This window comes from Capra hircus, chromosome 4, assembly GCF_001704415.2.
Source record: "Capra hircus breed San Clemente chromosome 4, ASM170441v1, whole genome shotgun sequence".
NCBI classification, from domain to species: Eukaryota; Metazoa; Chordata; class Mammalia; order Artiodactyla; family Bovidae; genus Capra; species Capra hircus.
Genome location: NC_030811.1, coordinates 108612941 through 108628743, shown reverse-complemented (window position 1 = coordinate 108628743; position 15803 = coordinate 108612941). Strand labels below are relative to the sequence as shown.

At 38.0% G+C, this 15803-nt stretch overlaps 1 protein-coding gene across 9 annotated transcripts in view; it reads right to left on the bottom strand.

The window, feature by feature from the left end:
* Window positions 1–15803, bottom strand: part of SGCE (sarcoglycan epsilon) — a 67741-nt gene that overhangs the window by 14677 nt on the left and 37261 nt on the right. For 4 of the 9 annotated variants that reach the window (XM_018047410.1, XM_018047412.1, XM_018047415.1 and 1 more), the window contains 5 exons: window positions 14429–14627; window positions 4499–4661; window positions 1925–2136; window positions 964–990; window positions 45–233 (listed from right to left, as the gene is read on the bottom strand). In XM_018047410.1, coding sequence (XP_017902899.1) covers window positions 45–233; window positions 964–990; window positions 1925–2136; window positions 4499–4661; window positions 14429–14627 — 790 coding nt within the window. Of the gene's footprint in view, window positions 1–40; window positions 234–963; window positions 991–1924; window positions 2137–4498; window positions 4662–14428; window positions 14628–15803 lie in introns of those variants that run through there. The other 5 variants (XM_018047411.1, XM_018047414.1, XM_018047417.1 and 2 more) reach the window with 2 other exon arrangements.

Sequence of the window (15803 nt, the reverse complement as noted above, 5' to 3'; positions counted from 1 at the left end):
ATACATTCATGCATTAATAATGACGGTTCCAAGTGGACACTTACTGCTGTGTTTGCATCAACGGCATATTGGTGCTCTCATAACTGTCTGTGTGTAGAGGGGGTAGGATTTCTCCAGTCACAGGGTGAAATACAGGAAGTGTGGACAGGGGCCATGCTATCTCTCTATTCTTGGACATGTCACGAAGTTCTTTGGTAGATTTCTGAATAGCACTATGATGGACCAGTTGGATGCTAGGTCAAAAAGAAATAAAACAACACAGATTTAAAATCACATATTAGCTCCACAGATTATCAGTTTGAAAAAGTTACAAAATCTTTTTTTTTTTTTAATAAAAAAACATTATTGCAGTTTGGGCATTCTACAAGTTATTTCAGAAAAAGATAAGTTTCACATACTTTTAACATAACAAAACTGAAAATTAGAAACTAACTTTTAAATAAATGTTATTTCTCGTTAAACTAAGCTATAAAGCACTGTGTTAATATTACAGCCCTAGGTAGCAAACTACTATTCTATTTAATCTCTATGATTAAGATAAAACTACCATAGCTTTTATACTGTTGCTTCTGATGGGGCATTTATACATACTCACATAAGTTTCATTTTATGGTAGGTTATTACTGTAGATTCAGGAATACGTGTATGAAAGGTCTTTTCATCTGTTCTCTGGTTTACAGAAATGCAGATTGGGAAATCACATAATATAAATGGCAAGTTAATATTCTGAATCTGAAATATTTTAGGTTTAATTTTTACCTATATAAGCTTAGTTTTCATATCTTTGTTTATTCTCTACCCCTCCTAAATTTCTCTATTTAGAAAGCAGCTTTCACATTTATGAAATAAACTAAGAAAGATGATGAGTGGAAAAAAAGCATGGCACACAAGGATGGCGCATGACAAGCAGCTGAGACATGGAAAAGAAATGACAAAGAAAATAACAGGAAAGAAGACACTTACTCTGGTGTTTGCATGTTTCTCTTTTCCCTAGAAACAAAACAAAATTTATGAATTAAATACTAGCATTGAAATTTGGAACATTAAGACTATATGCTCACAGGTCTCGCATGAGGTGGAAATGCTGACATTGTCACTATTAAATGCAACCAGGCAGCATTTGCCAGCAGGTTGATGACATTACTTGGATGAGTGCACACACAGAAATGGAATACTGATGAGAAACACAGGAGAAAATGGGAAAAAATGGAGATCAAGCATCAAGCTCTTGGAAATAAATTCTATGACATAATGAAATCAGGCTACATGAAAAAATGGAAGAATGTGCTACTTGCTGCTTTATTAATATTTTATCATTTGCTTTGTCACCCTGACTTCCAGATCATCTCGGGAGATTATTTTAATTGACACAGATGTCCTGAAAGCACTAACTATTCATGAAGTGAAGACTCATTGCTCAAATTATCATTTTATTTTCATTAATTTACTCCTAGGTTTATATATATCTGCATATGTACTTTTAAACATTTAGGTTGTACTGCCCTGGATTTTTTGACATCCAGAAAAATCGCAAGAAGAAATCTGACCATCATTTCTGATCAAACTGAGACTGAGACAATTTATTTAAAGTGCAATTACCATGTCAATAGGTTCCACAGTCTCTGCTTACACAGGACGGCTTATATAACCAAAATACCTAGCCTCAATTATCCTTGGGACTGTTCTGGCAGTATGAGTTTACATTTAGCCTTAATCATTTTTGAATATAATAATTACAACCTCTAGTTTACTAGACTCAAAACTATTTTAATTCATTTGAAAGGAATAAAGTACTGTAGTTTGACTTGAACATAATTTCATTTACAAGGTGTTTTATGAACTAAATGAAACTTGGGTTTTAATGGAATCTTATATATTATCTTAGAAGTTCTATAATTTTTTATTAGTGTTTTAAAGTACTCACACTCCTTCCCGTCGGCAGCACATGATATAAGCAAGTATTAGAAAAAGGACCAATGCTACTGCCGAGGGCACAGCCAGTGTAATTAGGAAATCCGTGTAATAGTCTCTGCTTTTCAAAGAATCGGAAGGGGGTTTGTACTCTCCACCATCAGGCAAAATCCCTTCTCCACGAATCACTTCCTGATAGGTGGACACTTGCTTTGTTTTATCAACCTGATACAAAAGAAGATAATTACACATGAAATTAATAGTTGCAAACAGTATGACAGCTTAAGATCTAGACATACCAAGACAGACTAATTTCTAAAAAGCAACCTTTCCTGATTACTTTATCACCTTGAACTTGCAATTATTTATGGAAACTAGGAAGAAGTAATAAATGAAAGTTAACAAGTTAAAAGTTTATACTGGCCTTTCTAGGTCCTTCCTACAACATATATACATACATATATACGAACACAAAAAATGTGTACACATGTGTGATTGTTCTTTTTCACTTTACTTCCCCCAAAGCAACAAGACACGTGACTATGCATACTTCTTGTTTCCTAGTGACAAATCTCTAGTTGCAGATGTCAACAAACCGTCAACTGACTGATAACCAGTGTGCAGGTATGGTTTCTAAGGTTAGTGAAAGGGAGTGAAAAAAGAGAGGGAGAGAGACAGTTTCTAAATGCCTACAACTTTGATCCTCTGCCATCCAGCAGACAGAAGTCATTTTTAGCAAAAATAAACTATTTTCCTTAAAAATAGTTTAAGGAACATTAAATGCTAGCGCTTCATTAAATTCTATCCCAGGCACAAAAAATGTAGAACACTTGTACTATATTAATTTACCTCCACATTAACTGAATTGCTTTCACTGAGCTGCATTTAATTATGCTAAATGTTTTTATTGAAGGACACAATAAAATAGCCATGTGAAATTTGTTACTACATTTGTTCCCTGCCTTAAAAAATGTTGGGGAGAATTATCTGCAGCATTTTTCAGTATCCTCACCCTTAAACACCACTTGAAGAATTTTGCTACCGATAGAGTGCTAGTAAAAACTTTATCTTTTGCCAAGGAATTGATGCTCTGCCTCCTTTAAGAGTGAGAACTAAATAACAAATTAACTTCCTCATTTTACCAGGGACATTAGGAGGCTTACTGTCAAACTTGACCTTAGGCTTTATGTCTTGGTGAAGTGCAGGCCCTGATTTCCCAGTTCTTTTATATTTGCGCTATTATGCTTATTATCTGACTCTTAGTTAAGCATCTGGAAATCTTCTGTGGTAAGATGTAACCAATACATACATACATGCAAAAGGAAAAAAACAAAAATTCCCAACCTTTCTCTTTATGCAGTCTCACCACAGAAAATGCAGGCTTCAGAGCATGTCATTTTTAAACCTTTAGAAATTAGATAACTTTCCTAAACATGAGCAGTGCACAGCTCAAGCGCAGGCAAATGGCATCGCCGGGGCTCCCTGTCCACTGCTCTGGTGAGAGGCATCTGTTTAAGTTACGCCTGCAGCCACGCCATCTTTTGAGCCCTTTTATGATCAGCACACGGCCAAAACACTGAGCTTTGTAAATTCAACATCCGTTGACTAGAACACGTAAACCACACAGCATCTGAATACTTTTACTGAATTTGAGAAAACAGAGAAAGAAAGAGCATTGTTTTCCTAAGGCATATGTGACATGGAAAGAGGACTCTGGGGCACAGGGCCACGGGTGCTAAGTGCTTCAGCGTGAGCAGGGAGTTCTCCCGGCCCGGATCTGGGAAAGGCGCCTGCAGCTGGTTTTCTAAGACATCAAGTGACAGTTGGGTCTATGTGTCCATCGCTTTGCTCAAATGTCAACTTCAAACTTAGACCTAACTCACCACCAATCATTAAGAGTGGACCGAAGTTAAATCTAAAGGTCACTAAAGGAGTAAACCAACATTCCTAACTTCCAGAAAGGAGGATCAAAAATATAATAGGAATTATATGTATAATATCATATGTATCTGACATACATATGAAATCTTACTCATATGTTCCTAAGTCTTTGAGCATGCTAATTAAAAAGTGATTTGGAAAAGAAATTAATATTTAAGGGGTCCTGGGTAAGAGTCTAACTTTCCTCTTCTTCTCCTTTTATTCCTTGATCTTTCCCGACAATGAGTTTCCAGGACACTGAATCATAGCACAGTTTTGCTTTAGTTTCAGATTTACCATTGCACTCCAGTGTCGCCTTCCAAAGTGGGACAAGGCAGCATATTTGAGGCTTCCTGCCCATGTTACAAAGACTCCAAAACTTGACTTAGTAGCCACCTGGATGTCCAGGGGATCATTCAGACCACCTGCCAAGCTAATCTGGCTCCAACAACTAATCAAGAGCAGACTGAATACAAAAGTGGAGGCACAATTTCTTAAATGGATGCACTGTCAACGGTCTCACCAAATCCTTAAAAGTCAAGGGGAGTCAACTGCAGTTAACACAGTAAACCCAGGATTTGTTCCTAAAAGCAGCTCCGATTTTAGTCAAATGCTCTTTGGCCACATCACTTCAAATAACAGTTGCAAAAACAAACTAAAAACTCACCAGTGAAATTTTGCACCAGTCAATGTAAAATTGAGTACGGAATTTTTTGTCACACGTTATTACAGGCTCCATTTCTTGACTGCATCTCAATTGATTCTGTGGATTTTCAACTTCTCGTAAACAAGAAGAAAATGGGACGTCGGCACCAACCATGACATAAACGCTGCAAAAATGCGAAATTCTCAGGTTATCCTTTAAGAAAATTGGAAACACTGAAATAAATCTACCCTGAAAGCAGGATTTATCCTTTTGAATTGAGGGATTATCTGGAATCATCCCTAAGGTAGAGGCCTGGGCTTTTAAAGCAGTGATTCATGTAGGGGCTTCTTTTCATTCTTTCCCTTTATTCAACCAATATTTACTGAGTGTTTTAGTGTACAGACACTCTCTTGACTTACTTCCTAAAATTTTTTTCACCCTATATCATATTTTGATTAGATCTGACAGACTCCATTCAAAATATTCTTAAATTGTTTAAATAATATTATCACTAAGATAATTATCAGTAATAATTCATCTGATTTCATTTTAATAAGATTATGATATTACATCCTGAGGTGTGGAACTGCAGGCAGATCTATTCTTTCTAACAGTTCTATCTTTTAGGCTTTTCCACTGCACAGAGTCCCTACTGTTAGGTTCCTCAATACAAGGTCTCTAAATCTTTATCTAAGAAGCTAACGTAAGAGAAAAACTACTATTTGGTAAACACAAATTAGGCAAACAAAATTTATTTTCTTGATATGTATCTTGGCAACTAGGGAAACTCAATTTAATTGACCAATAAGAGTTTCACAATAAAAGAGAAGACAGAGATAATAGTGTTTAAGTAATCTTGCTTGAGCAGCTAGGAATCTCACAGGTCTTTTCAAAAGAAAAGAGAAAACCAGAAAATTACTCTAAATAAATATTATTTCTTTTTTTAATGACAGTGCCATACTTACTTATAAAATGGACTAAACCCAACAAAATTTCTGCCATCTTTTTTTACAGAAATTGACAAACTGATCCTAAAATTCATATGAAAATTCAAGTGACCCCCTCCACACACACATAAAATTCTTGAAAAAGAAAAACACAGTTGGAAGACTCACAATTACCAATTTCAAAACTTACTACAAAGCAATAGGAATAAAGAGAATGTGGTACTATCATAAGGCTTGGCATGTAGATCAATGGACTAGAATAGAGTCCAAAAATAAAATCTTTAGCAAATTGATTTTGTCATGGGTGCCAAGACAATTCAATGAGAGAAAAAACAGTCTTCATGGTACTTTAGAACAATTGGCTATCCACATGCAAAAGCAAGAAACTGGACCCCTACCTCACACCATATAAAAATCTAACTCAAAAAAAAAAAATCAAAAGCTTAATGGAAGGGCTTATATACTTTAAAAAGGTGAATTGTATAATATGTAAAATATATGTCAATAAAGCTGTTTTTTAATGAAATGAAATAAAAGCATGGCACAAAAATTCAAAGTTATGTGACTATGAAGCCACACCCTTAATTAACAGCTGTGTCCTAGAGCACACTTACACAGATTCAGCTGGTCGTGTTTTATGTCAAGTTAAAAACTTATCAGTTCAGAAAAAGTAGAAGTAAGAAACCACTGGTAAAGAACTGACATGACTAGTGAGTAGAAATATATTCCATTTACAGGAATATTGCTCATCCATAAAAAAGAACAAAATAATGTCATCTGCAGCAAAATGGGTGGACCTAGAGACTGTCAAACTTGAACGAAGCCAGACAAAGGCAAACATCACACGGTATCACTTATACACAGAATCTAAAAACCAGTACAAATGAACTTACTAAGAAAACAGAAATAAAGTTACAGATGCAGAACACAAACTTATAGTTACTGGTGGGAAAGTGAAGGGTGGAAGGTGGGAGAAGGCATAAACCGGGAGAGTGGAATTGACGTGTGCATTCTACGACATAAAAAATAGACAACTAATAAGGATCTACTGCACAGAACAGGATGCTCTACTCTACTCTGTAATGACCTATGCGGAACAAGAATCTGAAAAACAGCGGATATACGTATATGTATAACTGATTCACTTTGCTGCATACCTGAAACTAATACAACATTGTAAGTCAACTACTCTGCAATAAAAATTTTAAAAGAGAAATATAGTCCATTTAGAACAACTTGTTACTCTTAAGCTTCATAGAAAGCCAATTTCTACTCTCTTATTAACTGCCTTGCAAAGACCATATTTTTCCTTGAAAACTGTGAAACATATTTGTAAAATACAGAAATTAAATATATCAAAAATTGTTAAAAGTCCTCTTTCTTTTACATAACATTGATTTGCATTTATAATTAGGAAGATTTTAAATTAATTCACTTCAAGATAATATAAGTAGGCATAAGCATGTTTTGGGTGCTCTGAAATGTTTTTTTCCCTCAAATTATAAAAGCAATATAAAAAAATTACATAAAACTTGGGATATAAAAACAATTAATCTCTATTACCAAGATCACGATTTTCATTTTCCAATGTACCTTGCAGAATACTTTTCAAGTGCATATATTTTAACCTAATTGCAATCATCTCCAAACTATAATTTTGTTTCCTACTTTTTCACTTAATGCATCATAAGCATTTTCCTCGTAAGCATTTTTCCATATTTTATAATCTTTGTAATTACATTTTTATAGGAATATAATTTTTAAGTGCACATGATTTATTCATAATTATTTCAGAGCTGGCCACATAAGTTGCTTCTAATGTTTCGCTGTTATAAATAATCCTGTAAAGACGATCTCTGTGCATATTCTTTACCATTACTATCTTAAAAGAGATGCCTAGAAGTGGAAACATTTTTATGACAGTTGACACATACTGCCAAATTACTTTCATCTCCACTTGGATGATCCAGCAGCTTCACAAACTTAGTATGTTCCAAACTGAGCTCATCATCACCCCATCCCACCTCCACCTGTCGCCCCTTCCATCTTCTTCTCGCTCAGTGATTGGCAAGGGCAGATGCTCGAGCCCCAGCATCCTTGACTCCTGTCCTTTTCCCTATCATCTGTCTCTGACATTTGCCCTGAAAGAACTCTCACACACACCTGTCCACTCTGTCCCTTCCCACAGCGAGCATCCCAGTGCTAGTCACAGGGAGTGAAGCCACAGCACCTTGACTGTTCGCCTGGAACTGTCTCCCTCCCTGTCCTCAGGGAGTCTGTTTGCAGCATGAACGATACCGGTTTAGAAACAGAAGCATTCGCATATTTGAAAGTTGCTAAGAAAGTGGTTCTTACAAGTTCTCATCACAAGAAAATAAAAGCTAACTGTGAGGTAATGGCTATTATCTGAAGTTATTGCGGTGATCACTTCATAACATATATTTCTATCGAATCTTCATGCTGTGCACCTTAAACTTATCCAATGTTATATCATCAATTGTAACAAAACTAGAAAAATAAACAAGTTAATTTAAAAATTGCAAACAGACTACTCAAGAGAAGTAGATATTGGATTAAGCTTGTAGGTTAAAAAATAGGTATTTATTTTATTTTATTTTTTTGTACAGCCAGTAAGTTTTAACATCTTAGCTTTTTAAAAGATAAATCTGTATGAGGCCATGTATAATAATTATAACTTCATGCTATACATGCTAAAATATATTTTTTATAATCTTCTCTTTTCCTGGATCTTTGCTATGCAGTTTTTGATTTACAGCTATTTTGACAGGCTAGCTTTTTGGTAGGCAGAAATTCAAAATTTTTATGAAGAGAAATGAGGATGATCTTTACATTTATGATCTTAGCCATGCTTTCAAACTCTCAAACATATGTAAACAGATGGCATGGCAGTGTATTATCAAGTATAAGGCTCTCAAGAAAATGTTAACAAAACATGATGACTCACAATCTTAGGAACTGAATACTCGAAATAAAGCTTGCTCCTGTGAAGAATTTTTTTCTTCCAATTTGAACAACTCAATTTCCCTTGAGGTAAAACCCATTTACTATGGTCTTTACACATACAAAGTGCAGAACCATGCTACAGGTGAAAAAAATTATGTCAAAACTCTCCAGCAAAAGTCAGATACACAGATCCAATGATTATATGTTTTACCTAGTTGTCCAAATGATGAATGTATTTCATTTGTGATTTTATGTACATAAGAAGACAGAGGACAGTTTAGAGAAGAGAGTGTCCAGGTACGTTACATGCTGCCTGGGAACTCCTGAGCTCTTAAAAATGCATTTTGATTCTTGCCTCTGTTCACTTCTCTGTTCTGTGCATATCAGTCAATTAAAAAATAAGATGAAAAACAAAGGAGACATAAAACTAAATAAAGCATCTAATTCACAATGAAAAATAAAGAAAAAGGTCATTTCTAGACTCTACTTCTACTACCGTTTGTTGCTCCCCTTTACTGAAGAAGGGAAGAATGAGCTTATCAACTGGCACCCAAGACTCAGACCTTTCTGGGGGATTTTGTGGGAGGATTTTCCTGCTTCTGGGTTCGATCTACTCTTTTAGCTCGTGCCATGCAGTGGGGCTCAGCAGGCCTACTTGCTAAAATGAAAATGTTAACACACACGATTGTCTGCAAGGTCCCTAGTGCGACACAAGATAAAACCCAAACAGTTCTTCCTGGAGTACGAGGTCTTAACATGGTCTGGTCTCTGCCTCTTTGGTCATTATTATTTGTGGGTCCTTGCCCCCCATTTGCGCACACAAAGCCGCTTTCCAAACCCACCAGGCTCCTTCCTACCTAATGGCTCCTGCTCAAGCTGCTCCCTCTGCCCAGACTCTCCCTTCATCACTCTTTGAACCAGCTGATTTGCTCATTTCAGTTTAGCTCAGTCGCTCAGTCGTGTCTGACTCTTGGCGACCGCATGGACTGCAGCACACCAGGTCTCCCTGTCCATCACCAACTCCCAGAGTTCACTCAAACTCATGTCCGTTGAGTCAGTGACGCCATCCAGCCATCTCATCCTCTGTCGTCCCCTTCTCCTCCCACCCTCAACCTTTCCCAGCATCAGGGTCTTTTCAAATCAGTCAGTTCTTCACATCAGGTGGCCAAAGTATTGGAGTTTCAGCTTCAGCACCAGTCCTTCCAACGAACATTCAGGACTGGTTTCCTTTAGGATGGCTAATTTGTACTCATATTTGAAATCTCATCTCCTCTATGAACCCTCTGACATGGACCAGAAGTCGGGAAGGAGTCATCTCCATGAATATCTTTAACTATGATACATACAACACTGTTTTCTAACTATCTGATTACTTTCTGGTCCCTAAGAGATGTGAGCATAGACTATACTCTTTATCTTTTAAATTTAATTTAATTTTTAATTGGAAGATAATGACTTTATAATCTTGTAATGGTTTCTGCCATACATCAACATGAATCAGCCATAGGCATACATATGTCCCCTCCCTCCCCAGCCCACCCCTCTAGGCTGTTACAGAGTACTGGTTTTGAGTTCCCTGCTTCAGACAGCAAATTCCCACTGGCTACCTATTTTACATATGGTAATGTGTATGTTTCAATTGTACTTTAAATCACTGTACCCAACAGAGTAATACATTATTCCCCCATAAAAAACATTTACTAAATGCTAAACAATGGAAGAAGAAAATCGTCTATGCCTAGAAGTTAGAAGAACAGAAACTAAAGACATACAGTTATAGACATATAGATATAGAGTTGCATGGATTTTTTTAAATTAACTTATTTTTATATTTATAAAATGGGCTTATATTGGCTTCCAATTTTGTTATTAAAGGCTCAAAAAGTCCAATCTCATATCATCATTCCCTAAAAGAAAGAATAGTTGCATCAAAAATACAGGAGGCACATTATTTAAGAATAAAGGGCTATCTTATAAATCACCAACGATGGGGACTGACTGAGCAGAGCGCTACAGACTGCCCAGGACCACGGCCTTGCATCAGATGAGTCTTCGGCAGCCTCTGACTTACATTTTCTTCTCCCAGTGTAACTTCTCTGTGAGCCCTTTACAGGGCACAAAGCAGACATTAATTAGAGGGCACACTCTGTGAGATTGTCTAGAGAATAAACTAGGATTCTCTGTTGCTGATTGAGGCTAGATCCACAGGCTTTGGTAACCAGAGGAAACAGTGGTAGGTTTGACAATCTCTTATGAAAAGTGAGTATATTCTTTAATCCTCACACCCCATCATTCCCTTCATAACCACCATTTACACCACATCACTCACCCTGAGTTGGCAGCTACGCCATGCCCAGACTGAAATATGAACCTGCTCCTCTTTCCACCAGCTTTATCCCAGGCTAAATGCATCCATGAGTCCTTAGTCTCTGGCTCAAAGTCAAGAGCAAAAGCAGCCCTGAGACCACACCCAGAGACAGAGCCCGGTTGCCTTGGGGTTATGGGTCTAGAAAGTGAAAGGGAACCTTTTCAGGAGGTTCAGCTTTCCTTTGCAGGAGCTTACTCACTCTGAAGGAAATCTTTACCATTGGTTTCTGTTAGATTTAGAAGTTTAAAAGCTGTCAGTGAGGTCTGCAGAAATGAGGGGGGGAAAACGCACATCAAGAAGGACGAGGAGCTTGGGCGCTATAGCAGGGACTCCTGGTGACTGACATTAATGCACTGTGGGCTGTGGAAGGGCTGGAGGCTTACTCCAAGGGTCTACTACTGAGAGCTCCCCTTGGCCATCTGCTGTGAGTTTGACTAATGTGGAAAAATTTTCAGTTAGTAAATTGTGGCTGCCATGCATCATAATAGGAAATAATTTAAGGAGATTTTTTTAAAATCACGGACTGAAACTCACTCAAAGTATAAAGCAGGACACCGTTAGTAGGTGTTTAATACTTCTGGAGTATATTTTTTAATAAAATTTTAGAAAATAAAGTGACGCAATTCCTTTGCATCTCTGACCATGTCCTTGATCTTTCCAGTATTTCATTTTTAATGACATTTGTAGGCCATGTTACTTTCAAAAGAAAGTACAGAGGCAAAAAGTTTAATAAGTGGATTAGGAATCATGATGTTGTTCAGTCACTAAGTCACATCCGATTCTTTTATGACCCCATGGACTGCAGCCCACCAGGCACCTCTGTCCATGGGATTTCTCAGGCAAGAATACCAGAGTACATTGCCATTTCCTTCTCCAGAGAATTGTCCTGACCAGGAATTGAACCCATATCTCCTGTTGCTGCTGCTGCTGCTAAGTCACTTCAGTCGTGTCCGACTCTGTGCAACCCCACAGACGACAGGTGCAGGTGAATTCTTTACTGCTGAGCCACCAGGGAAGCACCACCCCCCCAAAAGTTCAACAAGTGAATTAAGAATCATGATATTCACCATTAAAAAGGAAGAAAGGCACAAGAGGTGAGTTAAGCACTGAATTTATTCTAAATTTAAGGCAAACAGGGTTAAAAAAAAAACCAAAAACCTATTTTTGTTACCTTGACATTACATAACAACCAAAGAAAGTATGCAAAATTATTTCCAGGGACAAATTTTTCTTATGCAATTACACTCAAGCAGGACCCTACTCCGTTGGTGCTCATATAGGTACACTGGAGTAATCAAGTTGGCATTGGGTACAATTTATAGAAATTCTATTTTAAATGACTTACCATATGAATACTTTGTAAAGGTTGCAGCTTAACATTAAATTAAAACTCATGGAAAGCATTTCTAGTTGGGAAGGGATCTGAGACAACAGGGTCCAAATAAATGCCACTGGACTGACAACACATGCCTCCTGCTAGCAGGTGCTGGGGGTCATCAGCTAATGACTAGATTCTCCAACCAGTACTTGTAGGACAAGAAATTCTGTTCTTAATTTAGACTCACATGCTCAGGCCCAGCCCTAGTCTCAAAAGATCCAGAATCTCCAGGGGGGATCAGAGGCCAGGAACCTACGTATATTTTTAATAAACTCTACTGGCAATTCTCAAGCTAGACACATTTGAACAGTACCGTTTTAAGTCGGAGTTTGGTTTAGAGAGGTGTTAGCTCAATTTAGTCTCTGTGCTGTGCTTAGTCACTCACTCACGTGCAACTCTTTGTGACCGCATGGACTGGAGCCCACCAGACTCCCCTGTCCAAGGAGATTTTCCAGGCAAGAATGCTGGAGTGGGCTGCCATGCCCTCCTCCAGGGGATCTTCCTGACCCAGGGAGCGAACCCAGGTCTCCTGCATTGCAGGCAGATTCTTTACCATCTGAGCCACCAGGAAAGCCCTTAATTTAGTCTAGTGGTGGCTAAACGTGCTTCTAGGGAAGGGGTGAGTCCAGAAGAAAGCACAACTATGGCGAACTCTACCAATGACTGGCTTTCCTGTTGCTTCCTCCAGCATCTTTCGGCCATTGTTTTAACAATCACTGTGGAACACATTACTTTAAGAAACTGTTGAAAAGACTCCAGGGACTTCCCTGGCAGTTCACTGGTTAAGAATTTACCTTGCCATGCAGGGGACGTGGGTTCGATCCCTGGTGGGCGACCTAAGATTCCATACGCCATGGAGAAGCTAAGTCCCTGCCCTGCAACTGCTGAGCCCGGCACCACAACTAGTCTGTGCACAACAACCTCAGATCCTGCATGCCACAGCTAAGACTCAATGCAGCCGAATCAATAAACATTTCCTTAACAGACTCCACATCTGGAAAATGTCTTCAGGGGAGATACTCCTGTTCATCTCCTCCTACAGTTCTACTTTCATTACTCCCTGGGAAAAAGATCCAGGTTGTAACCTCTGAAGTAAAATGTTAAGCCCAGAATTCTGTTTTCACAGAGAAAGCCAACCAGCAGACAGGCAAGAAATAAAGCAACTATTTTTCTCCGAACGCGTGCAGGTATGCTTGACTGACTTCAAGAATCCAGTATTGTATCGTACAAGATACAACTTAATTCTGAAATTTGTAAGTTGGACCTTTACAGGTCATTGCTTATGATTCCATCCCCTTTCTGACTACTCGCCCTACCTTATCTGTGTCTGTTTGGGATTTCTTCCCTTATTTCCAACAAAGTTCTCCTTTGAAGTTGCCCTTAAATTTGATTCTTATTAATCCAGACATTCTGGTTAATTCAAGATGTCCTCTGTATAAATGTTACCAAGAATATGGATAAAGGAGGAGTTGGAAAAGGATATGTTACGCACAATGTGATTTATTCTGTATCTCGTACTTTTATATAGGAGTTAGTTTTTTTAAAAAAAGCAGATTTGCCTCAACTTGCAGATTAGAAATTAAACAGGAAAATTTCAACAATGTGGGCATTCAATCTGTCATTGTGCTCGGGTATAAGTGTTTTATAACCCCTACAAGGGTGTAAGTCATATTCTATATCTGTAAAACTTGAGAACAGACAAGTCCCTTTCAAATGCATTCTCTCTTTGATCCTTGCAACAACCCCAAGGTTGTTCCCACTGGAGCAGACGAGGAAGCTGAAGCCCAGAGGGGTGCAGCAGTTTGCTCAATGTCACCCAGCTTGTGAGTGACAAGGCCAGGCTTTAGGAATAGGTTTCAAATCCACCCCAGCCATCAATCATTGCCACATGGTGGAAAGAATGTTAAAGGCGAAGAAATAGTTTCCTAGAATAAAGTTACAGCAATCTGTATGTCCTTCTGCAGCTGATAACTGGGGCATCAATTTCCTTTGAAACTCAGGGCCCTAAATAATCGGCTTCTCTACAGAAGGTACAAAAAAGACTTAGCACTGTAATTTATGATGCAAGTCCTGATCTACAATTAGCTTTCAAAGGACCTGGAACATCAGATACAAAGGACCATTAACGTAACCTCTTTGTCAATACAGAAAATTGCTATTTTTTTTCACATCTCTGCAATACTTATTGCTTATTAAAAAGAAAAATGCCACAGGCCCTCTTCCATCTACACTAAGTTTGGTAATATCGCCACATTTAAAATCCACACTTAGGCGATGAGATGAAGTCCGCTTACCCCTCCTTCATGTCGTTGATGGGCAGGGGGACCCGGCCGCCCCGGTCGAGGGCCGACGTGATGTTTATGGCGTTCAGGCGCTCAGGTTGCCACACGTTTTTCACGGCCCCCAGGAAGTCTCCAAGAACCTCGCTGGCCAGCATTTCTTCTACGTTCATATTTTTAATGAAGAATTCTGCTTGATAGGGTAACGGGAAGTCTAATTTTGGTGGGAAAAGGGTATGCACACTTTAATGAGGGAGTCTTTTGAAAGGGAAACAAAACAACTTGAGATCTGTTGACATGTCACAGTCCTGGCTTCGGGGAACAATATTATTCCTGACTTCAAAGGCTTTCCGTGTAACAGAGGCTGTATCTAAAAACACCACATACATTTGACCCAGAATTTTATCTATGATGTAATCAAATCCAAGGGACAGCAGGGCAGATAGCGATCATAGGAAAAAACAACAAAGAAAGAAAAGGAAAAATGCTAAATCTCATCTCTGTCTCTAACTTGCCAGCGGCCTGCCAGCCTTCTCACCCGGCCGACGTGCCCAGGTAGAAGCAGCCCTTCCAGAACTGAGAAAAATATTTAGTGTTTGTAGTGTTTTCAAGTTGACAGATCTGTTTCATGTTGTTTAATTTAATCATTACAATCCCAGGCAGTGCTTTTTCTATTTGAACAGAGGAGGAAGCTGAGACACAGAACAGTGTCCTTTCATATAGAGACGATTTGACAGAATACCTGGGCTTGTTTGTGGGTTGCTTATATAGGATATGGAAAACCGTACTTTTAATTTGTGGTTATTACTGATCTTTTTAGAGCATGCTAAAACATTACATTTAACTAAAATAAATACTGATGGCATTTCCAATAAGTACTTTGAAATCATAACTATTTCATTCTTCGGATCACTCCATAAGTAGGTACTCTACAGAAATCATATTTAAAATTTCTCTTGAAATTCCATGTCTCACATTGTTAGAGATTTACTTAGCTCTTTTCCTCCTCAATGTCTCATCAATAATTTCCCTCTAAAGATGCCAAAGAGAACATTTTAAGCCAACCCAAGGTCCAATTCAAACTCTCAATATAAGAAACCTGAAATAAATATAATTGATTTCAGCTTCTCACATGTTAGTCTTGAATCACAAACTGTCATTTCCTGCTGTTCTATTAAGACAAAGAATAGCTTTCTTCTTGTTTAGTAATATTTCTGTAATAATAAAAGCTACTTTCAGTACTCTGAGGTAGGCCAAGCTAAGGGAAACAGGTGAATTACCACATTTAATACTCACAATCAGAAAGTGAGTAGGGACTTGTATTTTTCTGCATACTTTCAGAAGAGGAAGCTGATTTTTAGATCATATGAACTTACCTGACATGATTTTT